Source organism: Esox lucius, chromosome 11 (assembly GCF_011004845.1).
Source record: "Esox lucius isolate fEsoLuc1 chromosome 11, fEsoLuc1.pri, whole genome shotgun sequence".
In the NCBI taxonomy this organism is placed as follows: domain Eukaryota; kingdom Metazoa; phylum Chordata; class Actinopteri; order Esociformes; family Esocidae; genus Esox; species Esox lucius.
The window spans coordinates 22,310,420-22,337,886 of NC_047579.1; the positions used below are offsets into that span (position 1 = coordinate 22,310,420).

General features: G+C 47.0%; 2 protein-coding genes across 5 annotated transcripts in view; one reads left to right on the plus strand and one right to left on the minus strand.

The window, feature by feature from the left end:
- Window positions 1-27,467, plus strand: part of LOC105008474 (mitochondrial import inner membrane translocase subunit TIM16) — a 164,027-nt gene that overhangs the window by 82,643 nt on the left and 53,917 nt on the right. The window lies entirely within an intron of this gene.
- Window positions 108-27,360, minus strand: vasnb (vasorin b). Of its 3 annotated transcripts, XM_010867796.3 has the most exons (3): window positions 26,969-27,360; window positions 16,996-17,057; window positions 108-2,573 (listed from the first exon to the last, which is right to left on the minus strand). In XM_010867796.3, exon 3 carries the CDS (start codon window positions 2,547-2,549, stop codon window positions 486-488), a length of 2,064 nt encoding a protein of 687 aa, XP_010866098.2. In that variant the 5' UTR covers window positions 2,550-2,573; window positions 16,996-17,057; window positions 26,969-27,360; the 3' UTR covers window positions 108-485. The 3 variants fall into 3 exon arrangements, with proteins under 3 accessions (XP_010866098.2, XP_010866099.2, XP_019906496.2); XM_010867797.4 differs by lacking the exons at window positions 16,996-17,057; window positions 26,969-27,360 and adding an exon at window positions 14,997-15,511; XM_020050937.2 differs by lacking the exons at window positions 16,996-17,057; window positions 26,969-27,360 and adding an exon at window positions 14,506-14,966.

Below are 27,467 nucleotides of genomic sequence, written 5' to 3' on the forward strand. Positions count from 1 at the left end.
GCTTAATTGTTTTTTTTCATAGTTTCGGTCATCATGTTGGGGGGCACCACAGTACACCCCCATTTCAGTGCAAAGAAGACCGAGCAGGGACTACGTTACATTGACCCTTCAACCAATTATGCCTCTACGCCTGGCCTCATTTAACCTTTGACTTGCTCTGAAGGGCAAGCATGCTCAGTAAAGAACCTTGTCTGTCAGGTCCAGCAATGTAATAGCAGAAATATTACAGAAACAAAGCAGGGGGTGTAAATAAAAAAAGGCACTTTTTTAAAAGGTTCCCTTATGTTCAGAACAATCCTTTGAAATGTTTTAATGTCTGCACGGACATTGCGCAGCATGGTAGGTTAAATGTTTGGTTCTGCAATTGCTGACACGTGGCTGGCCGGTCAACTGTCCTCTCCGCTGTCCCAGGCAACTTTATTTGGTGCCTAGTTTGTGAAAGACGTAGCTAGAGGAACATTGTCTTTCCCTCTGGGAGATGGATGTCAGAAATAAGAGGGCTTGTGAGAGAGTGTCGTGTTGTTGTTCGGCGTGCAGTGATCCTGCATGTGATCCTGTATCAGCAGCACTTCATACTCCAGTCCCCCATTTTGAACCACAGCCGGCTCCGGCTGCTTTTGTGGCAGCGCCCCTCCGTTGTCCAAACCTGCTTTGACTCCCTCTAACTCCAACTGGGACGGGTCGCTGTCCAAATCCAGGTGACCCTTGGCCCGTTTCCTCTTTAGGTAGCACACCACCCCCACGGCAGCCGCCACGAGGACTAGGAGCAGCAGGATTGCCAGGGCCGGCACCAGCATGGTGGTGAGCCTCTTGTCCTCCACCTGCTTCCCGGTGACAGTGAGCTGCTGGGCAGCCGTGTGAGCCTTTGTGCAGACGCTGTCCCTCCCGTTGGGGTCATTCAGAGGACTAGCGCACACTGTGTAGGTGGAGTTTGGCCTTAGCCCCCTCAGGGTGTACTCTGGGTAGGACTCGGGCACGCTGAGGTGCATGGGACGCAGGTCTGGCCCGGACAGGTTACGGTAGGTTAGACGGATTCCGCGGATGTAGGGTCGAGCCTCGATGTAGAGGTGCAGGTCCAGCAGGATGGAGGTGCTGGTCACCTTGCGTGAGCTGATGTCGGGTACATCGGGGGTGATGGTGGCGGCGGGAATGTCATTGTTGTCCTCGTTGGGAGGGAGGTAGGGCTGGTGGCGGTTCTCGCAGTAGCTTCCGGAGAAGCCACGGGGACAGGTGCACTCGAGTTGGCCCTGCCTGTCTATACGACAGGTTCCCCCATTCAAGCAGGTCTGGGATGGGCATAAGTAGTCAACCTCTGGGTTTTGGCTGCTGCTACTGGGGGAGGCAGGAACAGGGGGCAGGGGTTGACTGTCGGTCCCGACTGATGTGTCCTCTTCACTGGGCCCAGCTGCTGGGATGGCAGGGGTGGTGCTGGGCAGTGTGGTGACCGGAGGTGGCGTGGTGGTGGTGGTTCTGATTGTGCTGGCGGTGACAGTAGTGGTTGTGGGGCAGCCAAACTCCCTGTGCTCCAGCCTCTCCAGCACCTTCCCAGCGTTAAGTGGAGGGAAGTGACAGCGAGTCTCCTCCGTCCTGCCCAGCGTAACTCCCTGGTTCCTGAGCCACCCGGGGAACCAGGCCAGGGTGCACAAGCAGTTGAAGGGGTTCTCAGCCACAGTCAGCCTTTTCAGGTGGGGTAAGAGCTGGGCGAACCCTTCAGGCAAGCCTTGTAAACTCAGGTTGCTAATGTCCAGCTCCTGGAGTTCACCCAGGTTCCACAGGTCATCTAGTGACAGTGGCCCCATGGGGTTTGCAGCCAAGCTTAGGTAGATCAGGCCTCGTGCCTGCCTTAGCGCTGCAGGGAAGGAGGTCAGCTGGTTGCCAGAGATGTCCAGTTCATGGAGGTTCCCTAGACTTGCCATCAGCTCCTCATCCAGGCTCTCAAGGCCTAGACCAGCCAGCTTCAGAGACTCCAGATTGGGAGTTTGGAGGTCTTTTGTCCCCGGGGATGAAATAGAGTTGAAGCGGAGGTCCAGGAGCAACAGCCTGGGCATGGCTAGGGCAGGGAGTGTGGTGAGCTGGTTGCCCTGGAGCTTGAGCTCCAGCAGCTGCTCCAGGCCCTGGAAAGCGGCTGGGTGGATTGTCCGGATGTGGTTGCTGTAGAGGTACAGCCTCTCCAGCAGGGCCATGCCGGCGAAGCTCTCCTCTGAAAGGTGGGTGATCTGGTTGGCCGAGAGGTCCAAGTTCCTTAGTGAAGTCAAAGGCTCAAACACCCGGTCCGGCAATTCCGCCAGTTTGTTTTGACTCAGATCCAGCATCTCGAGGCTCTCCATCCCGACAAAGTCCTCTTCTGAGAGGGCCTCAATGCCATTGTTAAAGAGGTAAAAGTTCTTGGTTAGTGCCGGGACACCTTGGGGGATTTTGGGGGAGCGACGCTGAAAGCAGAAGATGGTTTCCGGAGTAGAGCAGGAGCAGTATTGGGGACATTCACTGGCCAGAGTTCTGCCGCTTAGCCCAATGAGGAGGAAGGGCATCAGCAGATAGAATGCCTTCATGGTGTGTCACTTTTCTCTCTTAACCTGAAACAACAGATCAAGGACAAGGTCAACCACATGTAGCACACACAGTAACACAATAAAAATGTGACTGGTTCCCCTGTTAGCTGGAGAAAGAGATGCTAGACAAAGGGCCACAGAGCGATAATTTCCACAGACTGAATATGCACTGATAAAAAAGTCTTATTTTTGTTCTGTCTTGTTGGAAACTGCAAAGGACCTGAAAGGAAGGATATATAAAGACAACATGAGAACAATGCTGAAGAGGCATAGAAGATCTAAGTTGAGACATAAAGGATTTTATACTTTGTTCTTTCAGAACAATAAATCAGATGTCATCTTTATTGAACTAATCTGTATAGCTCTTTAGGCTATTCTAGGTTATTTTTTCTTTTAATGTGGTAAATTTAGTATGTTGGATTATTATCGTCGGCTTGAATACAAAGGCTAAAAGTTGCGGTCTCTCGACAATGCTCACACAATGGGCGATTTGTATGTGACCTCAGGGCTTTGTGGAACTTTCAACTTGAAAGGTTCCAGTCAGCAAGCAAGTACCCTTTCTGAGTGCTACTTTCTGTCTGGGAAAGACAGAAAGTAGAGCCACCTTCTTCTAAAGCTGATTAATGTAAGGAATTGTAGTGTTGTGTAGAATGGTGCCCATGAACCTTGGATGTGTTCATTTCCTCGTGACGTGGTTTTCTAGAGTGAAAGGGTTATTTATTAAGCGGCAGGCGGCACAGTAAATGCCTCAAACCTGCTATAGTCAACTTAAGTTCCGTCGGATGGTCTTGTCAATTTACACCGCACATTCACCTGAGATCCAGCCTCTTCAGGCAAGAAACAGAACACCTGTAAGAGCACATAACTTAAGCCTGAGTTGAAAGAGAGAGAGGAAAGGGAGGAAAGAGAGAGGGGGAATGGAGGGCAGATAAAGGGAAGAGGAGCCGTTTGAGTGAGTAAGCAGGGACTTTTATCATCCTTCGTTTTGAGGATTAATCACATGAGTTATTTTCCAGCCATGTTCCCCCATAATCTGAATAAAGGACAGGTTTTGAAAGGCGTCAACACTCAAAACATTCAAGACAATGACAGTAACTTTCCTATACAGTGGTGTCTTTACTTCTTCCTTTCCTCGATCACCCCCCTTTCTCATTCTGTCTTTTTCCTCACATGCATAGTAGCGCCGCCCCTCACTCTCAAGGTTAGCTCATGCAGAAAGTTGTAGCAGCGATGTTGTAGTAACAAAATTGAAGCAATAATCACACGCTGTCCTCCCAAAACTCTGGCCTGAGGGATAGCTCCACCATGGTTACCATTACTTCAGCACATACTCTTCACCTGTCCCTGGATGTTGCCCATCAGTCTCTACATTCCCTGTCTATGCACTTATTTTCCGCAGAGAGACAGACGATCATGTCCCTCTTTGTTTTCCACGTCTGGAAATCTTATTTGGTCTAAGATTAGCTGCTAGAAAGGTGAGCTCTGCTTGTCTAGGTAGTCATCTCTCTTTGTCTGTTTTCTCTTTCTTATTATTTTGTCTCTCATTCTAGCTTCTACTCAGTAGCGTGCGCGTGATTGTAATATTACTTATCCCCACCAAAGATGGCTGTGACGTTATTCACTTTGAAGAGGAAACAAAATCAGGTTTTTAGCATTCTTGTGGCTAGCGTCTGATTAATTCACTGGCAGCCATGCAATGTTTTCCTCCAAAAGCCAGTTTTAGTTGCAACCATGCACCAAGAAAAGAAAAAAATGCAAGAGGCTTGTGCCAAGTATATATTATGACTGAAATGGTGCCACTGAGTACATTTCCACTGCATATCTGTGATCAGTTGTTCCACTTCGCAGACCCCCCCCCCCCAGCCCTGCGCCCTTTTACTGGTCTTTATTTTAATGTTACATTTTCTTTACTAAAAAACACGGCCTCGAATGACAAGACTTGGAGAGGAGATCTGAGGACTGGGAGGCAGGGAAGAGACGAGGCGGGGAACACCAAAGGAGGTGGAGGATTTTCTTTACCCCAGGATCATCTCCTTACATCACGGCACCGCCAAGGCATCGATTCTCTTTCTCTTTCAACACACTTCTCTCTCCTTCTCTTCCTTGAAATCACAACCCTTGATATTAAAAAGTTCCTGGCCGTGTATTTTTATTTTTTTCTCTGTTTTTTTCCTTGAAACGTGATCCCCATGCGGTTCTTCCTTGGACGAGTTCCCTGGATACACATTCTTATTGTTTTTACAATCCAAATGTTTACACGTTCAAGCCAGTGCTGAGCAGAGATATAATATTATGCAGCCAGATGCCGATGAACTAGTACAGGGGGTTAACGAGTAGCCAGCCCGCTAACTGGCTAACCTCTATCGACATCTAACACCTGCTAACATTGCTAACTCTTCCTCTTGACTTCAGCCAACTGTGCAAAAAGTGATACGCTGCTGGCACCAATCAACATTCGGTGCAGGCTTAGTAATTGTTAATGGAAAATCTTGTTCAGACAGTTAAGATAGCATCTGATGGAGGTACACTCTGCCATTTGGCCACAGTGTAAAGGGTAGTGGGGTGAGGGGTCACTGTTATCCCATGGGTTAACACAACGCCCTGGGGTTAGTACATTGAAACGGACTGATAATGAGATTGGGTGCAGGGTAATGGATTTATGGTCAAGTGCAGTCTGCCGGAACAGCACTTCAAACAGTAGAGCAGTGTTGCATGGGTAACAGATGTTTTGTTACGGGAAAATACACTTTACTTTAATTCGATTGAACTGAATGTGTTTTGTGTTGGAGCAGTTCCTTAACTATGGCTCTGTTCAGCTCATGAACGCTTTTCCTGGGGTTTCTACGTGCCCTTCTTATGAAGAACTGTAGTCTGTGATAAAAAGCAGGAAGTGGCTGGTAGTATTCCAGGGTTTATGGAAAGTTCAAGTGGTAGATGGACAGGCAGAATGTGAAAAAGGAAAGGAAGAGAATGTGGCCATATAGACAGGCCACGCTGAGTGCAGGTTGAGAGGGAAAACTAGGGAGATTGGAAAAGAGAATCAAGGCATGACGGCGGGGCGAAATGGACAGTCCAGCCACAGTCGTACGACGGCAGGAATACGTCCCGCAAGCCTGCCTTAGCTGAGAGGTGCCAAACGGCACCAATGAAATAGTCCCAAAAGAACAAAAACACCTCCCACCTTTTCCTGTGCATAGGAACCAACCAGTCGCCGAGGCGGGGATGAAAAGCACAACCAGAGTGAATCCGATCAAGGCAGCCATGCAGTACAAATAGAGGGGATGAGATGTAGGATGGAGGATTGTTCTAGATCACATTTGGAATATTTTCCTTAGAGACCCAGTGTTGCCATTGAAGCTCTCCGGGCCTTTTGTTTATTTGACTGTGCCTCATTCTGACACGGGCCAAGAGAATCTGATTACCTAGAGGGAGCCAGGGGGCTGGGTGAGTGAGAGAGAGGGCCTGCCCATCCTCTAGTGCCCATATTAAAAGAGTGCTGATTTAGGATTTAAGCCCCCATGTCCATATTATCTTATTAATTATCCGAAATCAGCAATCTTTTTTATATGAGCCCGTATTTCTGATTAGACCCTCTTAGTTGATAGTTCCATGCTTTCTTTTTCTCTGTCAGTCATTCTTTCTGGCAGGCAGCATTTTCCACTGGCAGATGGAGGACTAGGAGTCCATACAGAATACAGCCTGTGCCATGTCTACAGACTGTACTTTACTGAGCCCGCCTGGCATGTGGAGACCAATAGAAACGTTACGGTGACCTCAACCACCAGCCAACACCGGGCCAGCCGAAGGAAAAGGCATCACAGCATATTGAAAAGCCAGTGAACCCAGGGGCCGCTGTGGTCCTGGGAGGAATGCAGCCGTGGAGCGTCAGCTTCTCTCCTCCACAGCCGTGTCATTTCCTCCCTGCTGCCTCCCGCTCATCGCCTCCACTCTGTTTAAACATTCCTTCGACGTGCAGCAGCTGAGTTTTATAGAGGGACTTAGTGCACGTCTCCTCTGTTTACACACACACACACACACACACACACACACACTGGACCCGATGTTAGATCAATAGAACGTTTTACCCCGGAATATTTATATATATATATATTTCCAAAGGAAAACTGGGCAAATGTAAACAGACATGGGATTTGACTGAATGCATGTGTGAATGGAGGAAACCCAGAATGAAACATAACATAACATCGTAAGGTAAATATATACTATGATAATATGTCTCTACAGGAGGAAGCCTGCTCCCATTATAAAAACCATCATCGTAACATCTCGGCTCGCTGGCTTTGAATCGGACCGCATTTATTAAAAAGGAGAGAATGTGCTCTACTGCTTGAGCTCCAGGCCAGGAGTTTGTCTAGCCAGGCCAGTGTAGGGGACTGTGTGTAGGAGAACATCTCTGCCTAACACTGGGTAAGGAAAAACATGGCCTGGTGCTGAAAAGAAAAATAAAGGGATGAGGAGCAGGGGAAATGAAAGATGTGATCTCTCTCACTCGCTGTCCCTCTTTTTTTCAAGAAATGGGGGAAAAAAACAGGAAGGGAAGAAAGATTCTGTCAGTAGTCCGTGGAGTGCAGGGACCCATGTGGGTTTAAAGGCCTAGCCTGCATAGAACAAATAAGTTGAACCTCAGCAATTAGAGCTTCTCTGGGCCTCCCGGGGGCTGAATATATAAAGCCCTTATCTCCACATGAAGGACAGAAGTGAGGGATGTGGAGAGGCTGGATTTATTCTGGGATGGCAGGTAACCCAGTGGTTAGAGCCCCGAAAGGTTGCCAGATCCAGTCCCAGGGCCAACATGTTGTCACATTTGTCTTTCTGTCTCAGCATAAAGCAGTAACTTTAATTGCTCCCGGGTCCTTGAGTAAAGTGTCAATGGGTTCGCCGTCCACTTAGCTGGTAAAATATTGCTGAAATAAACATACATTTCTAAGAGGTGTGTGTGTGTGTGTGTGTGTGTGTGTGTGCGCACAAGGGAGCAGATCCAGATCCACTAAATCACACCAAGATATCCCCTTGATCTCCTCCACAGAGTAGTAACCCTTGTTTCTTAGAACTTAACACTGTGTCACCTTTCTCTTATACATTCTTTCCCCATTCACCTCTTCACTGTAACCTTAAGCTGTCCTTCATGTCCCCCCCCCCCCCCCCCTCGGTTGTAGCTTGGTAAAGGCCCTCGCACTGTCTTGGCAGGGGAGTCCCGGTCAAAAGCATAAATCTCAGACAATCAGGGCCCACATTTTCACTCCCGTAACAGGAAACCTCGCAACGAACACTCTCCAACGAGAGGGGGAGACTAATGAGAGGCAGGACTCGGAGGCAAAGCAGACCTGACATTTATTAAGCGCCTGTTTGAAAGGAATAAAACCAACAAACGTCTCACATCTATCAGGAAGCAAAGAGTACTGGGGTAGCATGTTGGGATGTGGCCCCAAACTGGCCCTTTTCTTGAGGGTGGGCCTGAAGTACAGCCAGAGCGTGTGCTCCAGCTAGTCACACCACTACAAAGTTACTGTGGTGACCAGATGATCAGTGTCTCTGACAAACATCGTGAAATCATTACCCCTCCATCCACACTCTATGTTAGCATATTCGTGTATTAGTACAGTCAGAAATGTTAGAAATGCTTTTGCGCCAGACTATAGATTCTTCACAGATCTTGCTTTCTTCAGTGTTCTCTGCTTTCTACGAAATTGTTCAGGAGTGTGTGATAATCCTTATCTTCCTTCACTGGAAAACGAGCTGCATGTGTCATAGTTGTGGCAAACCCTCCATTTTGTTTTTATTTGTCTCCCTCCCCTCTCAGCCCTTTTAAAGGCAACACATCTGACACAGCAAGTTAAACAGGTATGGCCTACAGAATGTAACATCACACATTCCTCAGCCCTCCACATTGCAATAATGTGAGCAGCTTATAATGTGAAGTTGTCACAGCTGACAAATTCCCCGCATATTCGACTAGCCTGACGCCACGCACTCGGCTGACTTTTTGCCACACTTAGGGGTGGAGTTACCGCGTTTCGGAGAGCAAGCGGGAGTATCGACAACACGTGCCACGTCGTCATGTCCACGTCAGACCTCCGAAAGCCCTCTGAAAGTCTTCTGCCTTTTCCAGCCATTCCAATACCACATCCCTCATTCTCTCTCAGTGACCCCCACGCCTCCATTAACACTCATCACATGCTGTTCCCTCTCTCTGCACTGCCACAAGGGCCCCGGTTTATGGAACAGCGCTGTCCTGTTGATGCATAACCGCGCTGGTACATTACGGGGGAACGGGTCCAGCTGTGGTCTTGGGGTTGGGGAAGTGGGTTCTGCGAGAGGAGATTCAGGAACGGGGGGCATGGTCTGGGGGAGGACTCTCCTGTTTCATCTCACTGGAACAGCTAAGGAGTGTAAGAGCGGGCGTTGCAAAAGGGTTGACTCGGTTGTTGCTTGGAGGCGAATAGACCTCAACACCCGCATTCTCATGGCTTCTTCAGTGATCTGTTAACACTGTCACAGCCATGTGATCTATAAGAACTGCTTGTGATCTATAAGAACTGCTTGTGATCTATAAGAACTGCTTGTGATCTATAGGAACTGCTTGTGATCTATAGGAACTGCTTGTGATCTATAGGAACTGCTTGTGATCTATAGGAACTGCTTGTGATCTATAGGAACTGCTTGTGATCTATAGGAACTGCTTGTGATCTATAGGAACTGCTTGTGATCTATAGGAACTGCTTGTGATCGCCGCTGTGGTCTTGTGAGTTTCGGGGGGGGCATCAAAATGTTAAGCTACCTGGTTTAAACAGCCTCTCTACTCTATTGCATTGCAGTTGCTGCAACCTTTCGTAGGCAATCCACTAGCACACAGGTTTCAACTGATGAAAGCGCTCAGTGGTTGTGGTTGTAGTGGAACATAATATTCAATAAAGAGAACAGACAGGAGAACCTGAAGAGAGGTTTGAGAAACACAGCCCTCGACAAAAGCAGCTCAATAGATGACATTGCGGGAGGCAAAATAAAGCTCCGGGCGCAATGAGCTGTATTACTTGTCCGAGAGGTCACGGGTCAGATGGGCTGTTTTCAAGGCGGCACATAGTGGCCGCGTCTTTTGTGTAACCCTCCACCGACACAGGAAAGATAGCACGGCCTGTTTGACACAGAGAACACACTCGGATCCGGTTACACAAACATACACCTGAAACCCCTGGCCACCCCCTGGCCTCGCCGCTACAACAGGTGCATTTTGTGCACTCCTCCAGGCGTCTCGAAACCCAAAACCTCAGAAGTGTGTCTGCGCGGATCATGCAACCTGCTGAACGCTCCCCACTCCAGAGCCCCCCCCCCCCCCTCCCCGGCCGCGTGCCGCGGCCTCGGCTCCAGGGAGCACGGCCCGGAGAGGGGGAGTGGAAGGAGGAGGGAAGGGGACGTGAGCCAGGCCAGACAAGGGTCTGTTAGCAGATGTCGGTACCTCCTCCGAGCTTTGAGGCCCGGGGGTCAGGCACTAGGTTTAAATCCAAAAGGAAATGTTGTCTGTTTCCTCTGCTGTTTTCTCTGAGGGAACACAAGAAGAAGGGATTGATTCAAAACACGATTCTTTTGGATCACGTGGGCGGACGCGCTCGCGCGCACACGCACACATTAGACCCTTGTCCTCTGTGGAGTTTTTATAGGTATTGTCACATAGCTGCCGTCACCGCCCTCCGTCAGCAACGTTAAATCTCCAGTCAGCGGCGATGAGGCAACCCTGCGGCCATGACGCTTGAACTCTCGGGACTGATAAAATCAGTGGTCAAGAGGAACACAAAGCAGCCCTGTGTCTCGGGCGACCATCCCTGGGGGCAACCGGCTGATTGACCAATCTATGCTCTTTTTACAGAGACGTGGTGAGAGAGACGCCAGTCAGGCGTCTGATCTTTAGACTACAAAATGATGTTTCGTAGCGGAGACCAAATGTCCAGAGGCAGCGAACATCAAACAGCCAGGGATCTTCGTGATCAGTGTTGAACGCTGGTCGGCCCAATCCTTAGCATGTAACCTAAGCCTGGTTCTGTGTGAGCTTTGTACCAGTCGGGCACATAGAGGTACTAGATAAGCGAACGCAGTTGTTATTGTTTGAATCCCAAAAGGTTCCTCATAGTTGTTGTGCTTCACAGTCAGAGCCGTTTGACAGGGCAGGTCCGAGGTCAGTTGAGGACAGCCCCCACAGTGCACCGCTCTAGACTTTCTTTACAGTTGTTACTGATTCTGGGTCCAACCTCTCCTGTTGACTGTACTTTGAAGACTGACTGGTGTTAGAACAGTGGTTTGCCACTGTTCCCAGGTCAGCTTTGAACCACTAGCTACAGCTTGCCTCACCCTTTACCATGGTTACAGCTGAGTCATGGGTCCAGTCCAGACAGGGTGACCCCAAGTCCAAGAGACCAGGCTCTGCTTGACCCGACCGGGTCCGTCACGCAGTACAGTGGCATGAAAAGCAAACAGGCGTGGACCCCTCTCTCTTTGTGAGACCTGGTCTCTCCCTCTGTCTCTCTTCCTCTCCCCTCTTCTCCCTTCATCTCTCCTCTGTGTCTGTCTTTCACTTGGTAGTGGGTGGAGGAGAGGAGGGGTGGAGGTGTCCCCCCCCCAATGAGGCCCTGTCCCCATGAATTGATGGCCTGTTGAGGAGCAGGAAGGCGCCACCGTGTCAAACTGAACCCTGAACTCTCGTCTTCGGGTCACAAAGAAGGTTTTTGTCCACCTCGATACTGCCCTGTGGTGTGACTGGGGATTGGGTTACGACAGGCTAACGCGCTGTAAAAAGCAACCGCTGTAAATTGTCAATTCAGAGGGAACAACAGAGACACAGTAAATATTTAACTGATATATAAAAAATAACGGATTTAAATAAAACTGGTGGAAGATAATGTGAAGGGAAAGCAGCGGTTTGTGCAGCAGATGTCTTTTTTCCAATAACGCTGTTTAGCATGTGTCTATATTGTGTCTATATCAGAGAATATTGTGTGCTTGTCTTTTTTTTTGTGTGTGTGTGTTTGATTATGAAAGAAATACGTGTGTGTGTGTGTGTGTCAAGGAGTGGTTAGACACGGCTCAACCTGTTCTGTGGCCTTATCCTGACATGAGGCAGGTGTGATGTGACAATCCAGTCTCTCTCTTTCAATCACTATCTCTGTCTTTCTATCTATGTCTTTCTATCTCACCACCATACTTTGTCTCCATCAACAATATTCAGCTGTCATTTACAGCCATGTGCATCTTTCTGGGAAACGCCATGATTTACCATCATCCCCTTATGTTGCCATTTTATGTTTCAAACTTGACTCGCGTTCGACTTATTTTCAACTTCAAACAGCTATCCAGGTGATCAAACCTGATTTAGATGACACTGAGTTTTACCTGATTCCCAATGCTGTTCTTTGTTTCTTGGCAAATCATTGTATTTCCTTTTTATATATCATGTAGTTTAAGTGAAGAATCTGAGCATATTTATGAACCTTTCTGCATCTGCTCTGTTACTTGCTTCCCTCTGTTCAACACTCAGTTGTAGATGTCAGAGTTAAAATGTCAAGTCAGTAATTTCATGCTACCTATTTAAGGGGATAATCCAGAAGTAACTATTTGTTCTCTTGAAGGTAATGTGAAACCGACAACAGCGCGTTGTAGTTTACTGCTTTAATATGTTCACATTCTAACTCTAGTCCGTCTGCCATTCTAATGTTGCTCAGAGTTCAAAGGTCCAGTCAACCAAATCGGAGTGTTTTTACGACTCATGTAGTCACTGGGTGGACAGACTGAATAAAGGACAGACTGAATAAAGGACAGACTGAATAAAGGACAGACTGAATAAAGGATAGACTGAATAAAGGACAGACTGAATAAAGGACAGACTGAATAAAGGACAGACTGAATAAAGGACAGACTGAATAAAGGACCGATGTCCCTAAGGGGTAAAGACACGCACGTCACTGAGGGTAAAGAGACCGTCTCAGAGTGAATCTCCTTGGCACCGCCTCCCAGGCCACTGGTCCCTCCTCTCACCCCCCACATCTCCACCGACGATACTCAGCAGAATGTTCCGGACCCACTTCTGTTGTGAGGGTCAAGGCATTGCCACTCCTCTGACACACACACACGCATCCACACACACTGACAGTTAATCCAGTCGCAGGAAGGTCATTAACAGGAGCTGCATTCATTGTCAGATCGCAAAACATGACTGTAAATTCCTCGTTAGCCCTGTCACCCCTCTCCCGCCTTCCCTGCCTCCCCTCCTCAGGTCTGTTCATGTGGAGGGTGAGTATGGGAGGAATGCGATGAGTGCAATTAACAAAGTTGGCGTCTGTCAGGCGCACCTGCCATAACAGTTGTGGATGTGTTAGCCTTGCTATGGAACCCGCGGGGAGCGGTGTGTGTTTGTGTGTGTGTGTGTGTGTGGGTGTGTGTGTGTTTTCAGGCAAATCTAACTACACGCAAACATGGTCACTGTTCCATGTTGTGGTTTTCCAGCGAACTAATACTGATCGGAAGGTGGCCTCACTTTTCCAACGTATGTGCTACTTGACTTTTCCAGAATGGAAAATGGAGCCACAGTCAACATTGCATCATGTCTTGGGTAACCATTATAGACTCTTCTGAAGACGTACACAAACACCCCTGACACAACACACACCTTGAAAGAAATACACTGTCACAAACGCCCCTGACACAATCAAACTCCTGTGAAGGAATACACATTCAGAAATGCCCCTGACACAACCACACACTTGTGATGTAATAAACAGTCAAAAACACTACTGACACACGCACACACTCACCTGTGGCACAGTGTTGTCATCAGGGTTGTAAAGAGTTATAGACAAAGACATGGAAGGAGTTAAAAGGTCCATGCATGAAGCAACCAACTATCTATCTCACTCACTCACACACACACAAACATGTCTGTTTCAGTTAGGTGTGCAGTAGTACCGTCTAAGAGAGAGAGATCGTAAAAACCAAACTGGAAAGCAAATGCATGGCATCTGGCTGAACAATTCTGAGGTTAAACAGACTTAATAAGGTGGAACGGATTCACTTCACATTTCACATATCAGAAGGCGTTTGTCAGCTTTTGATCATGATGTTCTTGTCAGAGGGTTTTTAATAGAAAGGTCACAGTTGTCTGGTAGGACACTAAAGAATGCCAGAGCGTGCAGGTATGGATCAGACGAACAACAGCAGGACATTGTTGCCCTTGGCAGACATTTTCACAAACAATAGTCACGGTTTCCATTTTCGAGAAACGTGTCAAGTTTGCGCTTGTCGGGTTTTAAACACTAGCAGTATCGCACCTGATGCATGTGACAAAAGCTTTGATAACGAGTTCACACGTTGATTCAAGTGTTTAGTCCTAAGGCCCGTTTGGATACATCTGCACTGATTCTGCCAGGTGGCTCTAGCTCAAGTTGGGGGCATTGGCTGCATGAACCTCGTCAAGGCAGGTATCTGCCAAATGGTGCCTCTGTCAGCCATGCAGCTTGTGGACGCGGGAAGGAAAGAGAAAATCTTGAAGAGTGTGAAAAGCAAAAGCATGTGAAATGCAAAAGAGTGTGAAAAGCAAGAGTATGAAAAGCAAAAGAGTGTGAAAAGCAGACTGCAGCATTCACCTATGTCTACAAATGTACCGTTTTCCTCTTTCCTCATTCTCTGACAGTGGTGTTGTGTTTACCGAAAGGCAATATCCCCGCCTACCCAACCTTTTTTTCCTGGGACCCCAGTGTTACCGTTCCCTTAGAAATGACTGTTTGTGATTTTTCAAGTCGTTCTTGCCAAGAGGCTTTAAGCATAAAAACCACAGACACGCATGCACACCGCGTACTAAGATAAGAAGATGAGTGACAAGTAGATCTTTCAGGCTGATTAAACTGTCACAAAAGAATGCATGGTTAGACCCCTTTGCATGTGATTGGTCACTTGCCCGGATTTCACGGCCAATCAACGGTCTCCAGCTCCCTGATGTCATCTTGGCTCGGGGGCTTTGCCTGCTGACTGAGCTCGTTGTCTTCTCCTTGGGGCTAAAGCTGCCTCTGCTGCAACTTCTTATTCTGACGTTTCTGTTCAACGGGTCACAGTCCATCTCTTTCGGGATAACCTGAATATACCGTATAAAGGTTCGCTCTAGAAACAAGGGAAACTCAGTCCTGGTCACAACCCCAAGTCAGAAAAATCTGTCAGCACCACTGTGACTTGCCAACGCTGCAATTAACAAACAACCGTCGTCTGCCTGTTTCTCCAGTTCGCTGGGTTAGACATGAAGAACTACAACCACAGATGGACAGGGAGGGGAAAAGAGAAAAGACAGAAGTAGAACAAGACGTCCATTGCCCTAGCTTCACTGTCCCATCAACCCCAGGATAACCTCCAGTCAACATTCAACCAACATTCCATGAATAGAATAACGAATCCCACCTGCGAAGAGCTATGCGGCGTGTAGTTCTGCTTCGACTCATGAACAGGATCTGCCTCCGGAAGGCTGAAGCGCTTATATGTACATGTACTGACACACACACACACACACATTCTGTGAATGTGTTCCACATGGGTCTCCACTTTAAAGAACCCTCTACTGAATTCAATTTGAGAGCAGTTCTCCCCAGGAGCCTCCTTCTGACCACTCATCCGGAGAAGTGAGAGATCGGGCCCTTCTCTCTGTGTGTGTGTGTGTGTGTGTGTGTGTGTGCGCGCCTGTGTTTGTGTGTGGGAGTGGTCATGGATGGGATCCACATCTGTCTGTTCTGTCTAGTCCAGTCACACTGTTTTGTTATTAGCGTTCAGATCTGAGGAACAGAAAGAGGACAAAAAGTCCTGCGTGCCATTCCGCTACTGCCGAGACACTTTGTTTGGTCATCCGTTGCGAGAGGTTTGCGAGCGAACTTGTGTTTCGCTAAACCAATGATGGCCCGCGTTTAGGTGTGCGCCTCTTTCGACTGACCTTTCAGTCGGTTTTGAATGTGCGTTTGAGCAAGCAGACACGGGGAGAGAGCGATGGAGAAAGAGAGGGAATGCGCCAGCCCGGTACATCCTTGTTTGCTCAATCCTGTATGTGTTTGTTTAATATTGAAATAGGAACATTCAAACCCAACGAGAGAACAGAATGAAATGCCTTCTCTGTGTTATGCTATGGTTGCCTTGTGTCCTGCTGCCTATAGGCAGGGCTTAAACCACGTCCATCCAGTAGCATGTATATTGCCTCAGAATTGGTAGGCTCAGCCTTTCTATTACCTATGTACATGTAGGTATTACAGTTCCATATTTTAACTAATTCACTAACTGTTGACCTGTTTGTTTTTACCAGAGGCTTTATCGTGATAGGAGACACAGAGGCACATTCTGAATACAATTTCTCACTACGCGAACACATTCGTAGTTCAGGAATCGGTTTCTGGTTGGATTTCTGCTGAGGAGCTCTGAATAGTTTCAACGCACTCTGTCTGGATGGTTCTACCTTTAATCCTGTCTTTTAAACATCAACACTTCAAACCTGCCTCACTGCCTGGCTGCCTGCGGTACTAGCTGTGACTATCTCCTTGTTTGCTCTTTTGACCGTGTGTGTGTGTGTGTGTTACCGTACCTCTAAGCCAGAGAGGAATTAACAGACAGTGCCTCACAGTTACACAGAGCACTTCCTCTCTGTCTGAGGATTGAGAATTTCGAAGCAGGTTGAAAGCCAATTAGTGAGTGTAGCCATCCAGACTCCCCCAGACCTCAGCCAGCCGACTGGGGGTCACAAAGGAAAGGAGGGGCCCGCACTTCACAAAACCTGTGTAGGCCCTGTCAGAACAGGCCAACACAATGGGCTGGGGTGATTGGGGGCGGGGCAGGGGCGGGACGCCCTCACATCAGTGTCCGACCCAGCAGGTCCAGACACACTCCCGTTCAATCACATAATGGAGCGACCCGAGGGCCCGAGCAGGCCAATTATCACCGGTGATTAAATAATCCTCCCCTGCCCGCCTGCTTTTTACAGACCACCACACACACACCAGCAAACACGCGCCCACACACCTCCCCATGACCTCTCTGTGGCCTCTCCAACGCGGCTGTTGGACCTCGTGACGTTGTGGCCGTGCCAGTGTGCTCGACGGGCCACGTGGGGGATTCAGTGAACTGGGACACTCACGAGCGGGGAACTGGGTCAGGGGAACACTTTGAAGTGGACTTTCTTGGAAACTCTCATCCAAGTCATTCAAAAGACTGTTTCCACATCCAGAAATGGGGCCTGCGTGTGAAGGTATGCTACTTTTGAAGTAGCTGAAGACTGGTCCCTCTTGGGATCTTGTTTTATACTGATGGCTGTTAATAGTCTTAAAGCCTTTGTTCAGGTACTCATTGTACATTTTTAGTTAGTCCTCGATTGGCTTGCCTGGTTAAAAAGAATAGCGTAACAACTTAAGTAACTTTAACTTACCCACAAACCAGAGCCTCCTCCTGTTTCACTCTCCCTGGGGCCTGAGGCGAAGCAGTGTCTATCTGTAAACACAGAAACACAACAGAACTGCTTTAACACACACTGTGTTTGTGTGTGACAGGCCACATAAACCGTGGAGTTGATATCAGGACATACACTTGGAAGAAAATGAAATGTGTGCACTCTAATGTGTCACTTGATAGGCGTGCCTACTGAGTGCTTTAAAGGTTAATAGGAATGTAGTTAGGGTTGGTGAAGAGCTGTATTTTTCAGCCCTCCTGCCCCCATCTCCCACCTTAACCCCAGCCCTCCTGCCCCCCATCTCCCACCTTAACCCCAGCCCTCCTGCCCCCATCTCCCACCTTAACCCCAGCCCTCCTGCCCCCAACTCCCTCCTTAACCCCAGCCCTCCTGCCCCCATCTCCCACCTTAACCCCAGGCCTCCTGCCCCCATCTCCCACCTTTACCCCAGCCCTCCTGCCCCCAACTCCCACCTTAACCCCAGCCCTCCTGCCCCCATCTCCCACCTTAACCCCAGCCCTCCTGCCCCCATCTCCCACCTTAACCCCAGCCCTCCTGTCCCCATCTCCCACCTTAACCCCAGCCCTCCTGCCCCCAACTCCCACCTTAACCCCAGCCCTCCTGCCCCCATCTCCCACCTTAACCCCAGCCATGCTCTGCTCTCCCCATCGGCCCACCAGTTGAGCAGTAAGTGGTGTTGTTTCAGTGGGGAGCGTACCAGCGCCACGGGGACGGAGCGTGCTGAACGGCAGCAGGACGTGGAGTGGGCGTCTCTCTGGCACAGTGAGTGAGAGGACACAGGACAGACCCAGAGATAGAATGACAGGGGGAGGGAGGGAGGCCAAAGAGGACCAAGAATGCAGGCGGATAGCTCTTTAAACCCTCTCAGCTGCCTGAATTGCAGGCCACCTTATCAGGCCGTGTGTGTGTCTGTGGTGTGTGTCTGTGGTGTGTGTGTCTGTGGTGTGTGTCTGTTGTGTGTGTCTGTGTGTGTGTGTGTGTGTGTGTGTGTGTGTGTGTGTGTGTGTGTGTGTGATGTGTGGTTTGTGTGTCTGTGGGGTGTGGTGTGTGTGTGTGTGTGGTGTGTGTGTCTGTGGTGGGTGTGGTATGTGTGTCTGTGTGTGTGTCTGTGGGGTGTGTGTGTGTCTGTGGTGTGTGATAAGCGATGGATACCTGGGTTTAGCCAGCACTGAAGTGTCTCTTGTCCACGAGGACAGGGTGCACATTACCACCTCAGAACTGACTACCTGCAGCTCTGGAAGTCCAAGGTTAAGAAAGTGCTACAGGTGTGTGTGTGTCTCTGTCTGTCTGATCAGTGGGTGTGTGTGTGTGTGTCTCTGTCTGTCTGTGCTGTGTGTGTGTGTGTGTGTGTGTGTGTGTGTGTGTGTGTGTGTGTGTGTGTCTGTCTCTGTCTGTCTGAGTAGTGTGTGTGTGTGTGTGTGTGTGTGTGTGTGTGTGTGTGTGAGCAGTAGTTGTGTGTGTGTGTGTGTGTGTGTGTGTGTGTGAGCAGTAGTTGTGTGTGTGTGTGTGTGTGTGTGTGTCTTCAACAAGTTTCACAGGCTGCATAGTCATTGCAAGAGCTGTTGTTATGGGTTTACTGAAATGCTAATGTTGCAGCTCCAAGACAGTTTGTGTCAGCCCATGACTCACGTAAATCATGCAGTGAACTGAATAAGAACCAAGCTGAACATAAGTAACCCCTAGCGCTCTCAGAGAACACCGCAAATCTCCACTTCCTGGATCCAGGGGGGTTTGACACACTGCCAACACTCAAACAGGTATTGGCACTCCTGCCGACCGCTCATATGCTTTATACAAGTGTTGGTGTGAGACCGGAGGCCTCGGTTTATCGCTTTTCAAAGTCAGATGCGGCCAATAACACAGCGTCATTTTGTAGAATTAAATTCTTGTGACATGGCACGCGACAACTTCCTTTTACATTTCATCCATCACTTCGTTCACTGGTTACCCTTCTGCTGGTCATTTAGGTCTTTATCAGGAGATACCCTGAACTGGTGAACACATTAGTATATTGAAGTTGTACTTTTGACATGCCTGGTTGACATCGACAAGACTGATCGCATCTAAAGGTGACGACAGCCTGGATGATCACGGGGCAGGTGACAGATGCTGGAATGATGGGTTGTTTTTCTATCTGATCTATAGGCGTTCATGTTGAGTTGAGAAACAATGGGAATGTCATGAAAGTGTGAACCCCTCCCATCTGACACTCAACAAAGCCTGAGGTTAACACCCAATGTATTTTAAAGATATCCAGTAGGGTTTGAACCCAGGTCTGTTTACTTTTCATATGGCAATAACATTTATTGAACTGAATCTGGATTCCAGTTTTGCAATTATTTATTCTTAAATGTGGCTCTTGAGGATGAAGAAGAAGGCAAGTCATTGGCAAATTGGATTTAAACAAACCACTACTTTATCAGTAATTCCACCCTCTGTCTATCTCTAACTTATCACTAATTCCACCCTCTGTCTATCTCTAACTTATCACTTATTCTCTATCCATCACATACCTTTCACTAATTATATATCCATCTCTAACCTATCACTAATCCTCTATCCATCCTCATCCCTAATCATTTCACATACTAGTGCTGGTACCAGGGCTTGTTCATGACTGCGTGTGCTTGGACCCCTACTTGTTCATGACTGTGTGTGCTTGGACCCTACTTGTTCATGGCTGTGTATGCTTGGACCCCTACTTGTTCATGGCTGTGTGCTTGGACCCCTACTTGTTCATGGCTGTGTGTGCTTGGACCCCTACTTGTTCATGACTGTGTGTGCTTGAACCCCTACTTGTTCATGACTGTGTGTGCTTGGACCCCTACTTGTTCATGACTGTGTGTGCTTGGGACCCCTACTTGTTCATGACTGTGTGTGCTTGGACCCCTAGTTGTTCATGACTGTGTGTGCTTGGGACCCCTACTTGTTCATGACTGTGTGTGCTTGGACCCCTACTTGTTCATGACTGTGTGTGCTTGGGACCCCTACTTGTTCATGGCTGTGTGTGCTTGGGACCCCTACTTGTTCATGGCTGTGTGTGCTTGGACCCCTACTTGTTCATGGCTGTGTGTGCTTGAACCCCTACTTGTTCATGACTGTGTGTGCTTGGGACCCCTACTTGTTAATGGCTGTGTGTGCTTGAACCCCTACTTGTTCATGGCTGGTTGTGCTTGGACCCCTACTTGTTCATGACTGTGTGTGCTTGGGACCCCTACTTGTTCATCTATATGCAGCCTCTGAAGCTCTCCTTTCTGCTCCCTCTGTCTTTCTCTCATCTGTCCTCCACTAGTTCTCAGTCTCCCAGTTCTCCCTCCCAAGGCTGAAACATTCATGTCTGAACCCAGGCTCACTTTGTAGTGGCAGCCACTCATCTGTTTACAACATGTTTAAATTATAAGTAACAAATTTAATAAAAAACAGCCCAAATTGAACAAGGCCCGGGTGGATTTCTTGTTGGAGTCAGAGTGAGAAACTCATGATATTTTCTTTTATGTGGATTTTTTTATATGAAATTGTTACTTCGGGTCTTGGCCAATTAGCGAGAAGGAGCTTGGGCTGACTGAAATACCTCAATACACCTGACCAGTACTGACTCTATCACAGTCACAACCGGGTCCTGTTCATTTGAGCGCTGTGTAGCAAAAGGTTTTGCCACGAAGAACACAAACAAATGTTTGTTATTGAACTATTTAGTTTGTGTAGAACTTAACTTGTGAAAGGGACCACATTATAACCACATTCAAGTGTGGTTGAAGGTCAGAGTTGCACATGCTCGAGCACGCACCCACACACAGACAATCACAACGTGTGAATGGTACCTGATAACAGCGCTATTAGCTGTGTCTAGAAATAGATCCCAGGGAGAAATCATGAGTGTGCATGTTGTGAACATACCTCTGTGAAAGTGTATGTACTTGAGCTAGTGTACTCGTCAGCACTTGCTGTGATTTCAAGAGGATTTCCTATGGCAGAGACAAACACACGCACATACACACACACACACACACACATACACACACTAGCTGTAGCACATCAGCTAACCATTAGTCTAACTTCAGAAACCCTGTTGACCTAAGATTAAATCTATATTCAGGAAACTTTACGAGTTAATGTTCATCTGATCATGTGTTTCATTTGTGTATTTTCCATTAGTCATTAATAGCGAATGGTTAAATATTTGACCCTCTTAGTTTGAAGGCGGCCAACCAAAAGAACAATGCATTCGTGTTCATTCGTTTTTTGGGTTTGTTAGACCAGTGTTTGCAAAGATAGATCCAGTCTGTTCTTTCGCTCCGTTTCTGTTTTTATTCTGTCCCTCTCTTTCTTTCTCTTCCTGAAATCCCCCCACCTTAAAATGTATTTGGTGATTTACCATTCTAGCCAGGCTCTAGGTTCCATCATACTAAACCCTGCAAGATGTTGGAATGATAACACAAACATTTTGGTGACCAGGCTATGCTATTAGCTTTTTGACCATCCACATTTCTCTGACACTGTCCCTTTCTCTGACTATCTCTCCATCTCTTTTCTCTCTCTCTGTCATTCTGTACCTCTATCTCTCCATCTCTTTTCTCTCTCTCTGTCATTCTGTACCTCTATCTCTCCATTTCTGGTTCAAGCATCATTTCCTAATGACAGTGTTGGCCCAAAGTAATTACAACCTTAGATTAAGGGTCGTTTCTCTTTTTTTATAACCTCGCTGAAACACAGCAATTAGTGGTGGCTCTCAGGGATGTGCTCCTTCTCTCTCAGTCGGTCCCTCTCTCCTTTTCTCTTTGGCCCCAGTTCTCCTTTTTGGTTAGTGGCCGTTTTGGCTGTTTTCTTTTTTTTATGTTCCATTGACTTTCAAGCTGGAGAGAGGAGAGGATGAAAGAGAAAGGCAGGAATAAAAGAATGGGAGCTAGTTTATAGTCAGAAGGCTGAGAGGGCAGTTTCAGAATCTGCTTGTCTCTCTTTCCAAGCGACAGAGTCTGTCTTTCAGGGGGAACATCTGTGTCTGAAGCCAATATCTCTTTTTTTTTTTTTACAAACACAAGGTTTTGAACTTTGACTAAAGGGAGTGTGCAAGACGGGAGTTGTTTGAGGTTTGCTTTCGGCTCAAACCGGGCTCCACTTGTAGACCTTGCGTGCGTGTGTGTATTTATAAAGAGGTTTTGAAGTGGTTCTACGGAACGCATCATTTGGCTCGATCGGCTTGAGTCTTCTTCAATTTGGCTTGGCAGTCATACACCGTGCTGGAATGGGTTTGTCTTCCACATACCACTGGGTCAGCATTGATGTTCAAGGCCCTTTGAAGTGATTGAAGCCAGGGGCTGGATTTGAGTGTTCTGCCCAGGAAAGCTGCTCTGGCTCTGGGATGTCAACAGTGGCACACCCTGTGATATGGGGAACACCTGATTCTAGTAGTGCTGCGGTGGAGGCCCACGTTGAACTCATTATGACGCGACTGTAGCTTAGAGACGCTCCCAAATAAACAGAAAAACAAACAAGTGGAGGCACAAACATACTCTAAAACACGCTGATTTTGACACAATCCAATACGCACGTTGCTAGCAGGGATGTGCTCTCACTTTCACACGGTTTTGCTAATACAAAAACATACATAGATGCACACACAGATAGATACGCACACACGCACACGTTTCTTCTGCATCGCCAGCTCCATCTCCCTGACTGCTGTGTGAAGGCCCTGCTCCCATTCTCCCTCCCCCCTCCACCTCCTCTCTCTTCAGGCCTCCTCCTGACTTTTAACCTCCTAATCCTGCATTGTAGAAGGTGAGGGACCTCAAACAAGGTCTCCTAATTGGGTATTTGGGGGTTTGGAGGCTGGAGGGCTTTAAGGGCCACTTGTTGAAGTGTGCTGTATGGAATGAGCATCCTCTGTCCTAAGCGACACAGGGAGAGGAGCATTAAGTCCTAAGTATGTGTGTGATTTCACTAACTCATACAATCGACAGTCGCTGTTGAGCCGTGTTTGCCAGTTGGCCAAGTTCAGTAGTTTCACACAGTATCACAGTATGATAAGAAACATTCCATTGCTTTACAGAATGTGAAGCGTTTATAATAAAAACGTTAGGCTTTCATTCTGTTACACTCGCTCGTGAAGTGTATTCTGAATTTGAGATATTTTCTTATCAAAACTGACAACACTTCAAATCGGTGGTGTCAGTAACAGAAACGTTTAGCATTTGCCGGACTAGTTTTATCTGATTGTATACATTCAGATGGCAGATGCCAAGAGAACTGTGAATCCCCTGTTTCATGACAATGACAGGAGCTAAATCATGTACATATTAGTCCACATTGGGAGCAGGCCTGAAGAGGCTGCTTAAGCATGTACTCTTTGGTCCAGATACTAGGAGCAGGCCTGAAGAGGCTGCTAATGTTCCAAGTGTTAAATGACTGTCATATGTTGTTTTAAATCCAAGTAGCAGACGTAAATTACATGTGGAATATCCCATTATTGTTGTCATATGTGCTCTCATCACACAGTCACAGGTTCCACTTAATCACTATAGAGACAGGGCAGATGAAGCATGTCTAACATACCCCTGCTTTAGCCTTTTTATGTCTCTGAGCCTGTCTTAGTTTTTCTTTGTTGTTCTCTCTATCCCTCTCCGTCACGATTTCTTGAGAAAACCTCTGACAGGAAGGACATGAACGGGATTCCTCAGAGTCACTTCTCCAAAAAAAAGGCTCCTACATGAACACACTTGTCAGTAGCTGTTTGAAAATGGCCCCGGCCTGAAGCAGAGATTAAACCCTGGTGCCGTTGTCACATGGACCAATCAAATGAGCAGTTGTCTTTCCCTCTCATAGGGGAGCAAGAGGTTATCAGTCTTCATCCATTTTGTCTTTCAGTTCTTTTGTTTTGCCGTGTTTTCTAGGAAGATTCATTAAAGGTTGCTTGTGAGAAGTGGTGTATATTTGTTTTGACACGTGTGATGATCTTTGATTAATTACCTCGTCTGCGCCTGTAGCTTGTCACGTGCGCTTGTGTGCATGTATGTATGTATGTGCGTGCGTGTGTGTGTGTGTGTGAGTGTGTGTGTATCTTGGGTTGTCGGATGCACAGGAGAAGGCAGGGCGCATTTCCCTCTGACAGGTGGCCTTTGTTTTACTCCTTTAATAGTGTTAAACAGCCGAGGCCCCCAGGGCCCTGACCAGCCCCTCACCCCCACTGACACCCAGTCACAGGAGAGGTCCTGGGGACACGTGCTAATCTATCCAGCGTGTGTGTGTGTTTTATGTTAATGCCCTTCCAATGCATGTACACCCAGCGTGGACCCAGCACCCCGTGCACACACTTGGACAGCCACACATCTTTACCCACATACATACATCATGAATACATAGAGCCATCGTCCATGCATCTTACATACATACACAAACATTACAGACTCTTTGCTGCCCAGATGATAGTGATCTAGTAACAGTGGCCGGTAGAAATCTGACATTAGGGTTTCTGGAGTACTGGTGTTCAGTAAGACGGGCATCTCTTTCCTTCTCTGTGATCTAACTCCGGTATCTTGCTCACTGTACTTAACAAAGAAGTCTTTGCTTGCCACACTCTTTCAGTTTCTCTCTTTTTCTCATTCCCTCTTCATCGCTTTTCAATGCTTGAGAATTCTCATCTCTATGCATGGAGAAATGACCAGGCTTTCTCCTGTCATGTTGTCAGTGCTCAAATCCAAGGACTGACATCACAGGAGATCAAACCCACCAGACACAGACAGTAAACTGTTTTTGGGTCTTCTTGTGGCATATGCATTCCATTGACAACGTTTTGTATTTATAGCTCTTATGACTCAAAGTAAATAATAACGTAATTACCAATAACCAGTATGTTGGAAGCTAATGGGAGTCTATCTGGTTAATATGTAGCCTAGACACGGCTTCCGGGCAAACAGAATTAGACTGTGTACTGACAGCTTCATCTCTCCTGTTTATACTCACGGAGCTGAATGGGGCTGAAACAGCCAGGAGGATCTTAGCAAGCCGTGGTTTATAGTGGACGAGTGTGTGTGCGTGTCGGCGTGCCTGTGTGTGATCGCGCAAAAAAAAGGTTGCGCGATCACACAGGAGTCTAGATCAGAATTTCTTATTATCTACTGTGCCGTCGATATCGAGAACGGGTCGTGAAATTGCATATGCTTGAAGAACTGATGACGTAGCAGTTTGTTTTGTTGAGATGACAGCGTTCTCGACGGCACGACTGTTCACAACTGCTGGAAGTTGTTTGGTGTTCTCGGTGGTCAGGATTCATTCATGATGATCACTGTTAATTAAATATTTTGATTAAATCTGATTCTTAATGTTTTTTAATAGCTTCTGGTTTAGGCCTATTCATCAAGCTAATTGGGAGGACCTTGGAAATATATAGCATCGTTAAGAAACATCTATGCATAGCCTACTCTTGCTACAAGGATATAATGTAGCCTAGCAATGAGGAGACATATGACATATGTTGATGTATTTATATAATTTGGTAACTACCACAATCGGACGTTTTAACAACTGTTTACCGCGAAACTGATTTCTTCGAGTTTTCTGAGTCCATGTTCATTGTGTTGTAGTTGAAAGACGACTTTCTTTACGAGAAGACTAAGCCTAATCTGATTTTACTGATTTCTTTAAGGAACTCTGACACACATTATTTATTATACTGATCAATAACTGTTGGAAAACGACACTTTCTAAGTGAGTGGGCATACACCACTGGTGCAGAGGAATAGATACAAGTGGTATGGTCGCTCAGCAATAACTATACCGAAGCAATACAATTTATGCTTTTGTATGTATTTATTTCACAGTTGTTGAACCAGGTTAGTCAATTGAGAGACAATTATAATGTTCAGTTAAGACATGGTTAAAGACGTACAATTGCAAGCCTCAGTTATCGCTGGGTTTTTTGTATTGTGACCTTGATTTCATGCCATCTCCAGCGCTTATTGGCTACTCCGTGTCAGTTCACAAAAGAGGCAAATTCTTACTAAACCACAAGATAATAACATTTAATTTCGTTTTTACCCCGAATGATCAAAGAGATTTGAATCTAAGGTTATACTAGCCTACAGCCTAACATTACTTTCAACTCGTGGCAAACAGAGAAAAAAATGTGGACGCTTGTAGAACGTCCCTATAATGCAGTGTGTATTCCCGTGTGGGCCGGTTCCCGCACCAGCCGCATGTCGAAAACAGCTTCGCCCGTTGGTAAACAACGGTCGAGACGCAAGCTTTGCCCTGCGCAGCGTCCTGTGGTCAAACACTTCAGCAGCCTACTAGTTAGTGATACTGTTATGACTGCAGCGTTTCCAGGTGCTAAGCACAGATACATGCAGTTCTTTTGCATTTGACTTTCTGACACTCATTCGATTTAGCCTGTATTTTTCAACAATGTGTGTGAATTATTAAATATTTGTAGGTGATTTTTGATTTTAAAAAATGCTATTGTCGGTTTGCACACTAGGCCGGGTACACGTTGGCTACCAAGACGACACTCACTCGTTTACACACTATTGTAGTATAAGCTCTCATTCAAGGGTGAGAGGCCGTGCCAGTCCGAAATGTAATGGCTCTATATTTCACCTCTTGAGTCCTGTCAAAAAACTTTCAAACATTGCTGGAGTGGGTGTACGGGCGGGAGTGTGTGCACACTGGAAAGGTGTTGTTGACCAGTGTATTTCTTAAATCATTCATTTTTTATTTAATTAATGTAATAATATTTTTATATTCCTAAAGTAATTAATTCAGAGTTAATAAACACAATGAAGATATGTCCAAAATCACAACCCCAAATATTTCTTAGCCACAACGTGCTTTACGCATTTTGCAAAACGTTGAATTAGAAATCTTTCTAACTACATTTCTTGTAGGTAATTTATCTGCAGTGTTTTTCTAAAATAAACTGTTTGGCGGAAAAACTTACCTTTTTCTGTTCTCTGAGTAAAGGTTGAGTTGCGGTGCACTCAGAAATGTGTGCTATTATATTGTACTGTTTATCCACAAAAACGAACCACGTAGAACAAGCAAACAGTTCGAAATCCTTAAGTTGTCCGTGGTGCCATCTGTCAAAAGTCTGCTAGACTGTGAAGCAGCGTAACTTTATTAAACTACACAAAACTCCAGTGTCTAGCGAATGGTGGAAAGCTCCACGTCGAGGAATGCGCTTCAAGTGTCCGGCTTGAGCTCGTTCACTTCCCGACCCCTAGACAAAAGCGCTTTATTGGCGAACGAAGCTGAGAGTTTTAACTTGTGAATGGGAGGAGCGAATGGAGGCAGCTATAGAGGAAACCAGTGCGCTCTATGCTCCGTGCTATGCTTGCGGCTGCACGGAATTGAAATACAGCGCTCTTATGTGCGCTCTCCTCACCTTGACTGATAAAAGGTGGTGCAAAGCTACAGAAACCGTACACTTTATTTGTTCA